This window comes from Lampris incognitus, chromosome 10 (assembly GCF_029633865.1).
Source record: "Lampris incognitus isolate fLamInc1 chromosome 10, fLamInc1.hap2, whole genome shotgun sequence".
NCBI lineage: Eukaryota > Metazoa > Chordata > Actinopteri > Lampriformes > Lampridae > Lampris > Lampris incognitus.
This window is the reverse complement of record NC_079220.1, coordinates 14137206-14154103: the sequence shown is the minus strand read 5'-3', so window position 1 is coordinate 14154103 and position 16898 is coordinate 14137206. Positions and strand designations below refer to the sequence as shown.

The 16898-nt window shown below is 40.8% G+C and overlaps 1 protein-coding gene across 2 annotated transcripts in view; it reads left to right on the top strand.

The window, feature by feature from the left end:
- The window catches only part of smurf1 (SMAD specific E3 ubiquitin protein ligase 1), a 22217-nt gene extending 10010 nt beyond the window's left edge, over positions 1-12207 (top strand). Inside the window, exons 7-18 of one of the 2 annotated variants that reach the window (XM_056287817.1) lie at positions 1264-1475; positions 2413-2497; positions 3538-3684; positions 4214-4436; positions 5268-5371; positions 5664-5778; positions 6016-6194; positions 6594-6731; positions 7059-7179; positions 7277-7478; positions 10357-10432; positions 10519-12207. In XM_056287817.1, coding sequence (XP_056143792.1) covers positions 1264-1475; positions 2413-2497; positions 3538-3684; positions 4214-4436; positions 5268-5371; positions 5664-5778; positions 6016-6194; positions 6594-6731; positions 7059-7179; positions 7277-7478; positions 10357-10432; positions 10519-10618 — 1702 coding nt within the window. In that variant the 3' untranslated portion in view covers positions 10619-12207. Of the gene's footprint in view, positions 1-1263; positions 1476-2412; positions 2498-3537; positions 3685-4213; positions 4437-5267; positions 5372-5663; positions 5779-6015; positions 6195-6593; positions 6732-7058; positions 7180-7276; positions 7479-10347; positions 10433-10518 lie in introns of both variants that reach the window. The other variant, XM_056287816.1, reaches the window with a different exon arrangement.
- Positions 12208-16898: the final 4691 nt, after the last annotated feature.

Below are 16898 nucleotides of genomic sequence, written 5' to 3'. Positions count from 1 at the left end.
CAACTACAACATTAAAGTTGCCTACTGCTTACATGTTAATGCATCAGTGTGATTCAGTAACAATGTAACAGAACTGACAGTAGCCACTATGCATTACTGAGTACTTTTACTTTTGATCCTTTTTGGCAAACAGGTTTTTCTTATACTAATAATATTTCTAAAAACAATTCTTAAGTTAAGAATAGTCAGAGATGGTCCGATTCTGAAAGCTGAAAAAGCGCGGTGTAAACAAAGCTAGCAAACTAGTCGACATCACATTAACGTACCTGTTGTTGTCCTGATGAGTCGGCGTCTCTTCTTCTCAGGTGGCCTCTCGTAACCCAGAAAAAGTGTCGGCTAAGGGTTATCCAGCGTTGGCTTCTTATCAACAAAGTGAAACGAGCAAACGTAAAAAGTTTGAGGGGGCTTTTTTAAGTTTAAGTTCTTAAGCCAGTTTCTTTTTGTCTCATCGTCTTGTGGGAGGCGATGGAAAGTGTACCATCACCGACAGGAACAGTCTGATTTTGTTTTAGGCTTCTGATGGAAGCACTCCCGTTTAAGCCACTCATTAGGTTTCGTCTGGTTATACATACAACCACGAACAGCACGTGTTGTCCCCGAGCTCTGTAACGAGATTTTATATGTTGGTTAGCAACTTTTGTCGTCTTTTTTTAAAAACACGAACAGCAATAGCTAACACTTCTTCAGCCAAATCTGCCGCCGGTCTGTGATACTGCTTCTGGCGGACACCAGAAGTATTACCCATAATTATGACACCCCCCCCCCCCAGGAAACTCGTGGATACAGCTGTCTTTAACGTCAGTGTTAGGTGGGTTCTTTTTACAAGCCTTCAGGGGATCTTTCATCCCAGCTGTGCATTTTTTATGTACTTGTATATTACTTCTCTATTGTTTTATTGTATTGTATGCACAAAAAACAACCCTAACTTATGATGCCTTTTGGCTTTTAAGTTTTCTTTCGTCAAGCACAAAAGTAGACCCATGGTTCAAATTGGGCCCAAACCTACAAGTGCAGGGATAGAGAATTAAGTACCAGTGTGTTGCAGGAATGGTCTTTATTAAAGTTTGGTCTCGGGGCTTGTCTGTCTGATTCTTTTCCAACTCGTCTCTAAATCCAAGTACAAATTCAAAAAGCAGTCGGCCCAAAATATCATTGCCGTAATTTAGGGGGAAAAACAGAACTTGGAATGAATCAAGAAAACAGTTTTTGTTTTTTTTGTCTGCATTTGTGTGTTTGCCTTCACGCTGGCATGTCTGTATGTAGGCCTGTGTTTGAGGGCTGCTTCAGCGAAGAACCTCTGCCGTACTCAGACACCACTGGTGCAGCAGGAGGTGGGAACTGCCGCCTTGACTCACCCAGTCAGGAGAGTCGACTTCAGACACAGCGAATCAGGGGCCAGGACTCAAGAAGCCATGGCCACACTCCTCAGAACAGGCCACATGGGCACCAATCACCTGATCTACCTGAGGGATATGGTGAGTGTTATTGTTTTGTGATTGTTTTATTTGCCTGTGTGTGTTTGCAACTTTGGACATGTACTAATTCTTATTGACCAAATACTGTCCCAATCCGGATTGAATGGAAGTGGGGAGTGGTTAATGCTAGGGCTGTCAAAATTGGCCATAAATGACGTTCGATTATTCCCTCTATGGAAAACAAAAACAAAAAACATAAGTTCGAATCCATTCAAATGTATTTTTGCGCATCATGTCCTTAAGAGGGCAGACCAATACGAGAGACATAACTATTTGTATAGGTATATTTGTTTCAACGTGAACATGCCTTTTAAAAGATCTACATACCTACACATTGCAAAATAAACAAAATAATGTCCTATTATAGGACATTATTTTGTTTCCTATACCGTAAAACTTCATTTAAAGACCATACTCTCTCTCTCTCTCTCTCTCTCTCTCTCTCTCTCTCTCTCTCTCTGTGCTGTGGTTTATGCTAGAGTGAGAAATGAGAAGACGCTGTCTCTCGGAGGGAGATGAATGATTCGTAATTGATGTGTTATTCAATAGCCTAATTTTTATACAGATTAGGTAGTATTCATACTGGTTTAAATAAACAATTTGGTAGTATTTTTCCATCTTTGCTGAGCAAGAATGAAATTGAAAATTATGTTGTGTGACTCCTGTCCATCATACAGCATACTCAGTGCAGCGGCTGAAGCAAACAGCTGCGATAGTGCTGCTTTTTTTTTCTTCTCACAAACAAATTTCACCCTCAAGTGTCTTTTCTTTTCTTTTTTTTAAATTTTAAACAATTCGGTTATATATTCGAATTTAGGATAAGCGGTTTGGATAATGGATGGATGGGATGAATATTCTTTAACAGCCCTAGTTAATGTACTTCAAAGTTTTATGTGTGTTTATGTGTAAACCCCTCTTTAAATTCTGTTCATGACAGAGCAACGAACCACAGTACAGGGCCAGGTGTACTTCCTTCACACACAGACAGGAGTCAGTACCTGGCATGACCCTCGGATACCCCGGTATGATTGTACATTACTTACTTTCACTAATGTATTGTCCAATACTTAATAGGACATGAGTGCGACAAGACAAAGTGAATCTATAATGATCCCCATCAGAAAATCGGATTGGGTACACAACAAAAAATTCCAAAATAAGTGTCACTTATAGAATTTCTATAGCATATTGGAGATGAATCAACAAATATACCAAACTAAAGCCAATACTGCTGACTCTTAGACTTCCAGCCTTAGGCAACAATTTGCTGTACACTGAATGTTTAAGCTGGGAGTAAAATCCTTTTCATTTTCCATAATGTAAAACTTTTAACGATGGGTCTTCTCAATTTCTTTACATATTGTATTTATGAATCTTTTATGAGCAGAAAATTCATTCGTTTAAAACTGTCAAGAACAATATTCCTGAGTTGATATATTTATGAAGCAGTTTGCCTCCAACCCTGCTTCCTCAAATCTGGGAGGACCATAAATAGGGTCTGGTCATGAGATTGTTTGCTGACATACAATTTCCACTTCTTAAGAGTCATTACCATGTGCAAAAAGAGTTGCCAAAAAATTAAAACAAGTCCCGCACTTCCTGGTTAGCATTTCCTTATACAGTGCAAAAAAATTCTCTATCCAAACAAAGACCATACTGTGCTGTTCTTGAGTACGTAAACAACCACCCTCACAGCAATGTCTGAGAGGAGAATGGAGAAACCATGTTTGGTTCCACATTGGTTTGGGTTAAGTGGTCCAAGAAGAAGAAAAAAACGAAGGAAAAAAAACTGTTCGCTGATTTCCTGAGTCTTTGGAGGCTGAGTCTGACTTGGTATGGAGGGTTAAGAACACCCAGTATGTAGGGTCAAGACACACAGAGAAAGGTCTTCTTGTTCAGGGCACACCTCAGCAATATGAAAAGTGCCTGGTTTTCTTCAAAAAAAAAGAAAAGAAAAAAAGAGTACTTTTCTATCATAAATGTGTTTTGATTGATTGAAATGTTCAGTGAGGCCAGTCGCTATTGGCTGAAGGCTGAGTAAGGCAAATTGTCATTGGTGTAGGGACCTGACCAGTGTGAGCTGTGAGGAGCTGGGCCCTTTGCCAGTGGGCTGGGAAGTACGAAGCACCGTGTCTGGCAGGATCTACTTCGTGGACCACAACAACCGAACCACACAGTTCACAGACCCCCGTCTACACACAATTATCAGGTAACACAAACACACTTACCAACATAGTCACCAAATAAAAGCACACACCAAAGGAGGTCCACTATCTACACGATGTCATCCAGTATGACAATGCACGCAAACTAATTTACAGCCATAAAAAAACAGCTTTTTAAAAGACTGATCTGTTGCTAATTGATTTGTGGCACTGGTTGCAAGATAAATGCTGACGGCATGTGGACATGACCTAGAAACATCACTTACTAATGATAATGAGACATTAGATTCACAATGATGTTGTATTACAACAAATCTAGCTAGACAGGGGCACTTTCCAGTACATAAAATGGTATTCAGACTAGATTCCTGAAAAAAAAAAAGTATTGCTTTTTTTTCCTGATTTCACTCTTGTCACTGCATCACTCTATCAAACTCATCCTATTGTTCCTAATACCCCCCCCCCACACTATCCCTCATGTATGTTCTGATATTCTGCTCTCCATCAACCTCCTCTGTCATGCACACCTTCACATTCCTTTACTACTTCCCTCTCCTCCTATCACCCCATCAGTCAGCACTCTCAGGCGAAAGAGTCCTCCCAGGCCCCCCAGATGGAAGTGGGGGGCGATGAGGTTGGAAGTGGTGGAGTGGGAGGAGGAGGAGAGGGGGATGTGGCGATTCGTTATGAACGAGACCTGGTCCACAAGCTGAAGTTGCTCCGCCACGAGCTTTCCCTGCAGCAGCCCCAGGCAGGCCATTGTCGCATAGAAGTGTCCCGTGAGGAGATCTTTGAGGTGGGTAGAAGCGCAGTCTCACACACACACACACACACACACACACACACACACACACACACACACACACACACACACACACACATACACATACAAGTAGAATATACGGGCGTCCCCCAATTCACTAAACAGTTCTCTCTCACAAGACCTAAACAGCTCAGACACAACACACTCATTCCTAATTCCAGATCTCCTGATTCAGACACACAAATATTCTCTCTTTACAATTTCATTTAGTAGACACTTTTATCCAAAGCAATGTACATCTGTGAGTTAATACAACACAAGAAAGGATCTAGTCAGGAGACAACAGCGCAAGTGCCAAAACAACTAGGTCCAAGTCTGATAGGACATAGGTATCAACAGACAGTGCACAAAGGCAATACATCGGTTGCATAGAAGCGATTTTTTTTTTTTTTGGATACACATAACCAGACTCGACGTCTTACACATGCACACGGTCACGCAGATTAACATGTCACATTATGAGAAGAACATGGAAAAACTGGGTACTTTTATCTGTTCCATCCACACATTCACACACACTTCCTGAGTCACACAATTGTTTTGATACATAGGTCTACTAATGACTGGCTGCTGCTAAGAACACAACAGCTCTCATCAACACACCTGTTAGATAAGAACTGTGGGAAGCAATATAATTGAATTGGAGTATAGGGTTGTGCTTTACCATGAAGTACTTCAGATACAGTGACATCAGATGTTTGTGCAAATGCGTATTTACTCTCTTGTTGTGTGTCTGTTTGTGTTCTTGCACCAATTGTATGTGTGTGCATGCACCTGTCTGTGTTTGTCTGTCTGCGAGTATAGGAGTCGTATCGTCAGATAATGAAGATGAGACCCAAAGACTTGAAGAAACGTCTGATGGTGAAGTTTAGGGGAGAAGAGGGTCTGGACTATGGCGGGGTGGCCAGGTAATTTCTTTTCATATTTCTGAGAGCAAGGGTGCTTTTCGCTTTAGTACTCTTGAGTGTTCAGCATGAAAGGTCAGAGTCCGTTTTTTGGGTTTTTTTTGTTGTTTTTTTTAGTTCGTCTTGTCAGTGGTGACTAAGCCACATCTTCTGCTAATAGCTAAATAACAGTGGTTCCTATTGGCCACAATGCAAACATTTTCTAATCCATTTGTTTTCAGACTGGGAAATTTTGACATGTGATGGTTTTGTATGAATTCTGAACATTGTTTTCCGTTGTGGTGGTTCTCTGTAGGGAGTGGCTATACCTGCTGTGTCATGAGATGTTGAATCCCTACTATGGCCTGTTCCAATACTCCACAGACAACATCTACACATTGCAGATCAACCCTGACTCCTCCATCAATCCTGTTAGTATAGATGTGCACACACACACACACTTCACAGATAAGCATGAAAAGATGCAAATATTAGTGAAGCCTGAAATGGAATAATCTGCATACAGACTTGATGATAATTTTAGTGTTTACACTTGTAATTCACTATTGACAAATCCAGTATCATGTAGCGCAATAAACATGTTTCTCCATGTCTTTGTCTTTCTCTCTGTATTACTATGTCCTTCCTTCTGTCTGTCCGTGTCACAGGACCACCTGTCATATTTCCACTTTGTGGGCCGTGTGATGGGCCTGGCGGTGTTCCATGGCCATTACATCAATGGGAGCTTCACACTACCCTTCTACAAACAGCTGCTGGGCAAACCCATCCAGCTCAGTGACCTGGAGACCACCGACCCTGAGCTGCACAAAAGCCTCATCTGGATACTGTGAGCAAATACACACACCTGCAGTGTTATGCGGACACATAGCTGTGCCAGTTAGCACAGAGACATGCATGTACACACTGACAGTCTTACTTTCGCTGTACCATATGCACAAGTACATATTTATGGTACTTTGCATTTTCAAAATGCTCCTGGAGCAATGTCACCAAGACACTCTTAATAGATGCTATTTGAATATACCTTTATTTATGTTTTGGTGAATAAAATTATTCTTAATTCTGAAAGACACATGAACACATTCCATGTCAGTGTTGTAGTCTTATCCTCCTTTTGCTGTGTGTGTGTGTGTGTGTGTGTGTGTGTGTGTGTGTGTGTGTGTGTGTGTGTGTGTGTGTGTGTGTGTGTGTGTGTGTGTGTGTGTGTGTGTGTGTGTGTGTGTAGAGAGAATGACATCACATCAGTCCTAGACCATACGTTCTGTGTGGAGCACAACGCTTTTGGGAAGTTCCTACAACATGAGCTCAAACCCAATGGGCGGAACATCCCTGTTACTGAAGAAAATAAGAAGGAATATGTCAGGTAATAACAGAGAGAGGGAATCTAAAGGCACCTCACCACCCTGAACCCTGATTACTCTATTTTTGTTCTGTAACATAGATTTCGCTCTGACTCCCCGTCTAGCCATTGTCTTACTCATACACTGTCATCAGTGTCCTGCTTTGATTATAATTTTAAAAGAAAGTATCTGCATGTAACGAATGCAGGTATTCAGTCTTTCTACTTTTGATGGAAAAGACTGTCCCTCAGATAGATGCTTAGTTAGTGCTTTGTGAATGTCTGTATAGAGACAGTATAATATCTCTGTGTTGGGATGTATATAATGTAATGATTCTGCATGACTTTCAGACTTTATGTGAACTGGAGGTTTATGCGAGGTATTGAGGCCCAGTTTCTGGCTCTTCAGAAAGGGTTCTGTGAACTCATCCCCCAGCACCTGCTCAAACCCTTCGACCACAAAGAGCTTGAGGTATGTGTTTGTCTGTGAGCAGTTACTCCATAATAATGATGGTTGTTATTATACTATTACACATCTTATTTGTGTGTGTGTGTCCTGTTCCCACCAGTTGATCATTGGCGGGCTGGGGAAGATTGACCTGGCGGACTGGAAGGCCAACACACGCCTTAAGCACTGCACATGTGACAGCAACGTGGTGCGGTGGTTCTGGCAGGCAGTGGAAGCTTTCAGCGAAGAGAGAAGAGGACGCCTGCTTCAATTTGTCACAGGCTCTACGAGGGTCCCCTTACAGGGGTTCAAAGCGCTGCAGGGTGGGTCACACACTCACTCAAATGCAACACACACTCATGCTCTCACACATGTACCTGACTGGACTGTATTCAGTAACTGCTAACATTGTACTGTTTGATACTGAAACACTCACTATAACTCACATGCCAGAAATCATTGTGGATCAGTATGAACTGGATGCCAAAAATGCAGTTTCATTTCATTTCACTGAAGGTGAAGTAAGCCGTTTTTTAACTGAAAACATGTTGGTATGGGTTAAGGATGACACATTTGATTGCCCTCAGGATAAATTCAACAAAGAATGAGACATACCACATTGTCACTTAGAGGGAGAAAATCTATGCTTTTACTTTTGTTTGGGGGAAAGCAACCCCCCATTGCTCCCCTCCAAATTGCTTACTTAATATGGGGTCATCAAAGAAGCCGAGGTGTCACACATGGGGTTCAGCTTGTCTTGATGAATGCTCAAGGGTCAGCTTGTTAGACCAATAAAGTATTAGGCAAGTAGAAAGGTGATGTGCTCGTGTTAGCCAACTAAACTCTCTGGGCAGACTTGTGAGAAGCTGGGACAAGCTGTTCTGCTGCATCTCTGCCATCTTTACTCTAACCCACACCACCATCACTGTCTTGCTCTATACCCCCCCCCTCTTTTTTTTTAAATGCGAGGACGCCACAATAGATTAATAGACAATAGAATAACAGTGCCTACTAGCTCCTTAAGAGTGCTTCATAGAGATGATGTGGATCACACCCATGTAAAAATTGTGAGATGCAAAAATTACAATAAAGTAATCTTGTTCTCTGCATCACTGAGAACAATCATGATCCTATGATCTCAATCTCTTACAAAATGACTGGAGTTAGCATTCTGTTCTCCACTATGTGCGTACACACACACACACACACACACACACACACACACACACATATATATATATATATATATATATATATATATATATATATATATATAGTGTGTGTGTGTGTATATATATATATATACACACACACACACTCACCGGCCACTTTATTAGGCACACCTGTCCAACTGCTCGTTAACGCAAATTTCTAATCAGCCAATCACATGGCAGCAACTCAATGCATTTAGGCATGTAGACATGGTCAAGACGATCTGCTGCAGTTCAAACCGAGCATCAGAATGGGGAAGAAAGGTGATTTAAGTGACTTTGAACGTGGCATGGTTGTTGGTGCCAGACGGGCTGGTCTGAGTATTTCAGAAACTGCTGATCTACTGGGATTTTCACGCACAACCATCTCTAGGGTTTACAGAGAATGGTCCGAAAAAGAGAAAATATCCGGTGAGCGGCAGTTCTGTGGGCGAAAATGCCTTGTTGATGCCAGAGGTCAGAGGAGAATGGCCAGACTGGTTCGAGCTGATAGAAAGGCAACAGTAACTCAAATAACCACTCATTACAACCGAGGTATGCAGAAGAGCACCTCTGAGCGCACGACACGTCGAACCTTGAGGCAGATGGGCTACAGCAGCAGAAGACCACACCGGGTGCCACTCCTGTCAGCTAAGAACAGGAAACTGAGGCTACAATTTGCACAGGTTCACCAAAATTGGACAATAGAAGATTGGAAAAACGTTGCCTGGTCTGATGAGTCTCGATTTCTGCTGCGACATTCGGATGGTAGGGTCAGAATTTGGCATCAACATCATGAAAGCATGGATCCATCCTGCCTTGTATCAACGGTTCAGGCTGGTGGTGGTGGTGTAATGGTGTGGGGGATATTTTCTTGGCACACTTTGGGCCCCTTAGTACCAATTGAGCATCGTGTCAACGCCACAGCCTACCTGAGTATTGTTGCTGACCATGTCCATCCCTTTATGACCACAGTGTTCCCATCTTCTGATGGCTACTTCCAGCAGGATAACGCGCCATGTCATAAAGCTCAAATCATCTCAGACTGGTTTCTTGAACATGACAATGAGTTCACTGTACTCAAATGGCCTCCACAGTCACCAGATCTCAATCCAATAGAGCACCTTTGGGATGTGGTGGACCGGGAGATTCGCATCATGGATGTGTAGCCGACAAATCTGCAGCAACTGCGTGATGCTATCATGTCAATATGGACCAAACTCTCTGAGGAATGTTTCCAGTACCTTGTTGAATCTATGCCACGAAGGATTAAGGCAGTTCTGAAGGCAAAAGGGGGTCCAACCCGGTACTAGCAAGGTGTACCTAATAAAGTGGCCAGTGAGTGTGTGTGTGTGTGTGTGTATTATATATATACACACACACACACACACACACACACACACACACACACAAATATATATACACACACACAAATCTAGTAGTTTTGATAATTATTTTTCTCATCTGTGTACCAGCAGAAAGCATTGATAACCACAATTTCAAAGATTCTAAATATAAACGTTTGTAAAACTTTCTGTGTACTCATGTTAGAGTGACTTAATCAAATGAATATAGGTTCCCAAACACACTACACAGGCACATTTATAGTCCCTTACTACTGTATGTATTTCATAATCTGGTTCAGAAATACAGAGCTTCACGTTCATATTCGTTTTAGTAATCAAGATGTCTTTTTTAGTGTGTCTGTTTAGACAGCAGAACAGTAAAACCCCAATTTAAATCTCATGGACACAAAATGGTAAAATATTGAATTGTCCGAAGTATGCAAGTGTGGAGTTCTAAAATATATTCAAATTAAATTTGATCAAAGCTCAATTTAGAGGACATTATTCTGCCGTCACCACCTACTTTTTCCTTCATGGCTTTCAGCAAGCACTGTTAAGATTTCACATGTCTTGATAAGTGGTACCTTGGTTTTAAGTTAGCTTTCTGATCTGTGTACCAGCAGAGAGCAGTGATAACTAGAATGTATGTGTGTAAGGTTCTACAGGTTCTGCAGGACCAAGGCTCTTCACTATCCATTTGATAGATGCCAACACCGATAACCTACCCAAGGCACACACATGGTAAGGAAGACACACACACACACACACAGTTTGTACTGTTGTGTTACTCTCTCCCTTAATGTGTAACCATCTCCCTCTGTCTCCAGCTTTAACAGGATAGACATACCCCCGTACGAGTCGTATGAGAAGCTTTATGAGAAACTGCTGACCGCTGTTGAGGAGACCTGCGGATTTGCCGTGGAGTGATGAAACCACAAACACATTAATATGCACACAAACACTTCAAAACACAAAAGCTTACGCTTACACTTGCACAAAAACCTGATAGCATTTTACAAAAACATACATACACACCCAGAATAGAACTACAGGCCAGCCATACCAGGATCTCACACACACACACACACTTTAACTTTTGCAACCTCTCTATTGCCGAACTGTTGGTTAATGGGGGAGGCTTAGCAAGAGGAACAAAATACAAAACAAAAAAGAACAAAAGTATTTTAGAATTTTTCAGATGTTTTGAAGAAGCATTTTTACTCTTCAGTTTTAACAAGCTACGATGTCCTTCAGAGCACCTACCACAAGGACCTTGATGTCTCCGATGATACTCAAATCACACACAGTCTCTGGATGTAATCAGCCAATCATATATAAGCGTATGAGCAGAGACCATCAAGTCAGATGTCTGAGCATCTAGGTGGAGACCGGATGTCTTTTTTTTTTTCCTGTCTTGACGAGCAGATTGATAGACTCATGTTCATGCTTCGTGTTTAACCACTGTTGTGTATCAGAATGTGTGTTTGCGTGTGAGTGGTTGCATGTGAGGGCGAAAAAGTGTTAAATCGTATTCATATCTGTGAGAGGCTGAATGTGTTACGCATGTCACCAAGTTATACTTTGTTTCGTTTTTTTTTAAAAAAAGGAAAAAAAAGAAAATAACTGATCAAATGAGCCTGCACCTCTGTTTTGTTACATTTTGTCTCTTCCATTTGTATCTGCGACCACTTCGATCCACTCTTGATACCAATTGTTAATGTCTGATATTATTTATTACTAAGTGATTACTGACCATGCTGCTATATGCCCTACCAAGAGCCCACACTAATCTTTTCATTTATCTGCCCATTTGCCCCACCACCACCAATAGGATTGCAGGGTCAATTTACTTGAAATCCAAACAAGCAGAGCCTCTCGTGGAAGTGGATTTTCTCATAATTCACTTGTTAGGTGTATTACTACGTGGGAGTTATGATTTCCATATTGTATTTATTGAATTTGAACCAGAGTATTAAAGAATAATTCTCATCTAAGAGATACTCTGCTGGTGTCCTGGAGGTGTCGGAGGGCATCATCTTAGTATCAACCCATATGTTTGGGAGAAAGGAATTGGCGGTTCAACAGTTTGTTTACGTATGTTAACTAAGCAATAAAATTTCAACCTTCTCAGCAATTTTTTTCTCCTGCATTTCACAAATTTTTTGGCCCTGATGTTTCTTTTCTTCTTCTTTTTTCATGGCTCTAGGGTTGGGGGAAAGTTGCGTTTATCTTGTTGTCATCTTCCTTAAGACCGCCATGAATGAACAAAATCTCTTAACAGTCACTAAGCCTCCACTGAAATGAATGAAACTGAAAACTAAATGTTGAGCAAATGCCGAGGAAAGCATTGGGATGTGTTGTAGATTGAAAATGACTGTTATGCAGTACCATTACAATCTACATTTTTTTAGGTTGTTTATTGTGTAATGGATGCAAGAGTATTGTAACTTACTATGTACTAAAACATTTATGAAAAATACAATGTAAATAAGATTATATTAAAGAAAACTAAATTGAAAATACTTTACCTGAGTTCTGTGCTGTATTTTGTGTAAAAGCAAAGCTTATTTCACATAAGATGTAATATTTTGCAATTCTCAAGTATTTTTTTTCTGGTTGATTGATGGCATCGATGCCTTTAAAATCAACTGTGATATAATTTTTAGCCTCACTTTAATGTACTGTCCTGCCATATTTTCCAGTAAAAGCAAAAAGTTGCAATGAAAGTGACACTGAGTAAAATGGTAATTTATGCATAATAAGGACCTCAGTACTATTTAATTAAAAATGTTCAGCAATCAAATGCTGCCGAAGTGATTGCGACCTTAACATGCTAGGTGAGTAGGCCTACAGTTTGTATTAGCATTTTAGTAGAGTACTTGCAAGGATGGTTTAAATTTGACTAGTCTGAAAAGCTTGTCAAGGATAATTTAGTCAAAGTTTTGTAGCTAACCCAATTCTAAGTTAAATTCTAAGATTTCCCTGTTGAACAACCACTTATTCATATTATTGCAGTCTAATGTTTTCAATATGTATTGCATTAGTTCCTATTTTGTTTGGTTTGAGGGACTTTTATTCTGAAATTACGAATTTGATTCTTAGTGTTTCCTAGCGCGAACGAACGGAGGAATATTAACGGTGAAATGAAATCTCATTAAGTCGAATTTTATTGTCTTTGCACCCTCCGAAGAGGCACAAGGTTAGTGTTCTTTGTATTGTATTGTATTGTGTGTTTTTGTGCTTTGATGTAATTTTGAAGCCTTAAGGAACTTCATAGCTCTTACAAGTATCTTAACAGATGAGAGCTAATGCTAAGCTAGGCTAACGCTTGAAGCTACATGGCTATGTAGTTAATGTATTTCTGTTTGTGCTTTATATCTAGCTCTTACGGTGATTTGGAGTTTTTAAATAAATGAAAAATCATCAGTTGAAGTATTGACCATCATTCGGTGGGGATGCTACAAGTTCACTTCCGAAGCAGTGGGTCGAATAATAATAGCAAACCGGCAGCGCTGCATGGAAGGCACTCCCCGCGCCCTACAGTTTCAGCCAATCACAGCACTGGCGCCAGATTTAAACTTTTTCCCTCCTTCTGCAGTGAAGGAGTTCGACTCAACGTTGGTAAGGTGAGTAGCCTAGATATGTTGTGTGGAGCCTTAGTATTTTAATAATACAGGGTGTCCGCGGATCCTTAAAAAGTCTTAAATTCCTGTATCTAAATTAAAGGCCTTAAAATGTCTTAAATTCAGTAAAAATTTCGGGAAATTGTTTACTCAAAGGTCTTAAAAGAACTGTCCGGGAGAGGACTATTTCTTCTTCGTTTGTGTTGTGCAAAGATTAATTTAGCTTGGGTTGCGTGCAGAGCGCGAATCATTGTGGTAACTACTTGCAGTCGTGACTAGAGTTGGCTGCTTTTTTCGCTGCAGCTAATGTGAGGTTGTAAATAGACCGTTCTACGGTGAAATGCATAAATGTGTTCAGCCAGCGACATCTATTGGTCAGATAGAATCGCTTATAGAAGCCTCTGGAAACCGGACATCCGCAGCAGAGATGACAATTCTGAGAAGTGGTAAGTCACGTTCCGGTAGCTCCGCAAAAATAATAAAATAACGCCTTTTAAAACGAACGAAAAATCTATTGAACACCTAAACTGACATAAGATAATATTTGACACTTATACGGTACATATTCATTCCAACACATGCTAGTTTAATGAATTCCAGGTTCGTATCAGGCGCACCTGTTAGCTATAGCATGCTATTCCCAGTATTAAAACATATGTATCCCCATAGACTAATAAATGACCTGGATGATGCGATACCATGGCAATATTACCTGCAACTCACGGTTGTAGGTAATATTAATGTAACTAGTTATCGAAAAGAATACCGATGTTGGTTTTACTGAGCGGTTAATACACCCTTCTCACGCCGCGGCCATCTTGGATTAAAAAAAAAAACCAGCGGTGGGAACTTAGCCACGCCCCCTTCTTACTCAATCGGAAATCAATGCAGCCGGGGCCAGCAGCAAACATGGTTTGGACTACCAACCTCGAGCACCTACCGTCATTTACCACAATATGAAAACTAAGCTGGATCTTCTTTTTCGAGTACTTTCTGCCTCTCCTGTGCCAGTGAAGAGAGACACACACACAGGGCTGTATTCAAAGAAGCTGTTTAATCAAAATAAAAAATAAGATACATTTCATTTTTATACTGTACATTCAATATTTATACATTAGATCGTCCCATCTACAATATTTTCATTCTTTGTCCTTTAACTTTAACAAAACTGTTGGTTCATTTTAAACTAAAATATGTTCGGTCAACTGTCATTCTGTTGTAGCAATAAACTGGAACTCGCTACCAACTCAAATCATCAATTGTTTACTAAACTGAGATAGTGATTGCTCATCTCAAGGTGTGAGCTAAAAAATGGGACTGTACTGAAATTAAGTTAAATATGTTTCAATCTATCTAAGGTTTGTGTGCACTATTTTCTTGTCAGCTGAATTTAACAAAGGTTTAAAACAGTGGTCCCTGAAAATTTGTTAGGAGAGCACACACAGTCCACAGTTGGTTGACTGTTCCACTTAGTGAAAAGGGTATGACTCCATCAAAAATGTGGTACTCCTTTATGCGTCTTATTGACCGTTCAACGTGTATTCTCAAGCCAGCAATACTCTGTGTGTCTGTGAGCTCATCATAGCTAAACTGTCCACTTGGGCCTAAAAATGCAGGGATGACCAGTTTTACATCTATTTCATCGAGCAGGTCTTTCATAAGGAAGCCCTTATCGGCCATGACCTCATCACCTGACTCTAAGAGGTCCAGAACACCTGACCTCTTAGTTATCTCCTTATCAGAAATACATCCTGTGTATAGATTACTTACCAGGCTAACTGACCCTGAGGGAGTGATCCCAATTAGGGATTTCAGTGTAGTGTTACTTTTATAATGGGAGTATGTCATGGTGTTCAAAACCTTCGAACTAGCTGTCTCGATGCGGATCTCTGTGCAGTCTAGTATCACTCTTGTGTTTGGGTAGAATTCCCTGAATACTGGTGGCATTAGCTCGTCTACTGCTGCTCTACTAGGCCATATTGGGAGGGTCCCTAACATAAAGAGCAAATAGTTGGCCCACGTCGTACAGTTCCTGCTGGCTGTGGCCGGCGACACATTGAATCGTACAGATAAATCCAGAGCAAAAAAGCCTTGCCTCACACGGCACAAGAACAGGAAAAACTGATCAATCAGCGATAAATGCTCTGCATGGAAGCCAGACACAGAAATGTGTTCTAGGTTATGGCTGTTCCTTTGCATTTGAGTCCATCGCACCATGGACTCTGCAGTAGGCTGTAAAGCTAGGAAGAGTGCTTTGAGGGTGTGGTAATCCTTAAAACCAGTGTAAAACCTGATCAGATTGGGCGCACACTGGAAGCGTTCTAGACCAAAACGCTCACTTTTCAGCTTTTTATTTTTCGTCCTCCAGGAAAGCGATGCATTTCTTTACTGCGTCAAGCTGGTCTTCCACAGAAAGGGGCTTCACATCGTAGTCATGATCAGGTAGAGTCGCCCAAACCTCACTGGACACGAGGAAATGTCATACATGTGGGAAGCAATATAAATCCACACATTTTCCTGTTATCAAGATGATGTGTCAGAACAGAGTTATCCACTATTGAAAGATTAGTGAATATATATACACTACCGTTCAAAAGTTTGGGATCACCCAAAAAATTTTGTGTTTTCCATGAAAAGTCACACTTATTCACCACCATATGTTGTGAAATGAATAGAAAATAGAGTCAAGACATTGACAAGGTTAGAAATAATGATTTGTATTTGAAATAAGATTTTTTTTACATCAAACTTTGCTTTCGTCAAAGAATCCTCCATTTGCAGCAATTACAGCATTGCAGACCTTTGACATTCTAGCTGTTAATTTGTTGAGGTAATCTGGAGAAATTGCACCCCACGCTTCCAGAAGCAGCTCCCACAAGTTGGATTGGTTGGATGGGCACTTCTTTGAGCAGATTGAGTTTCTGGAGCATCACATTTGTGGGGTCAATTAAACGCTCAAAATGGCCAGAAAAAGAGAACTTTCATCTGAAACTCGACAGTCTATTCTTGTTCTTAGAAATGAAGGCTATTCCATGCGAGAAATTGCTAAGAAATTGAAGATTTCCTACACCGGTGTGTACTACTCCCTTCAGAGGACAGCACAAACAGGCTCTAACCAGAGTAGAAAAAGAAGTGGGAGGCCGCGTTGCACAACTGAGCAAGAAGATAAGTGCATTAGAGTCTCTAGTTTGAGAAACAGACGCCTCACAGGTCCCCAACTGGCATCTTCATTAAATAGTACCTGTTAGAGCCTGTTTGTGCTGTCCTCTGAAGGGAGTAGTACACACCGGTGTAGGAAATCTTCAATTTCTTAGCAATTTCTCGCATGGAATAGCCTTCATTTCTAAGAACAAGAATAGACTGTCGAGTTTCAGATGAAAGTTCTCTTTTTCTGGCCATTTTGAGCGTTTAATTGACCCCACAAATGTGATGCTCCAGAAACTCAATCTGCTCAAAGAAGTGCCCATCCAACCAATCCAACTTGTGGGAGCTGCTTCTGGAAGCGTGGGGTGCAATTTCTCCAGATTACCTCAACAAATTAACAGCTAGAATGCCAAAGGTCTGCAATGCTGTAATTGCTGCAA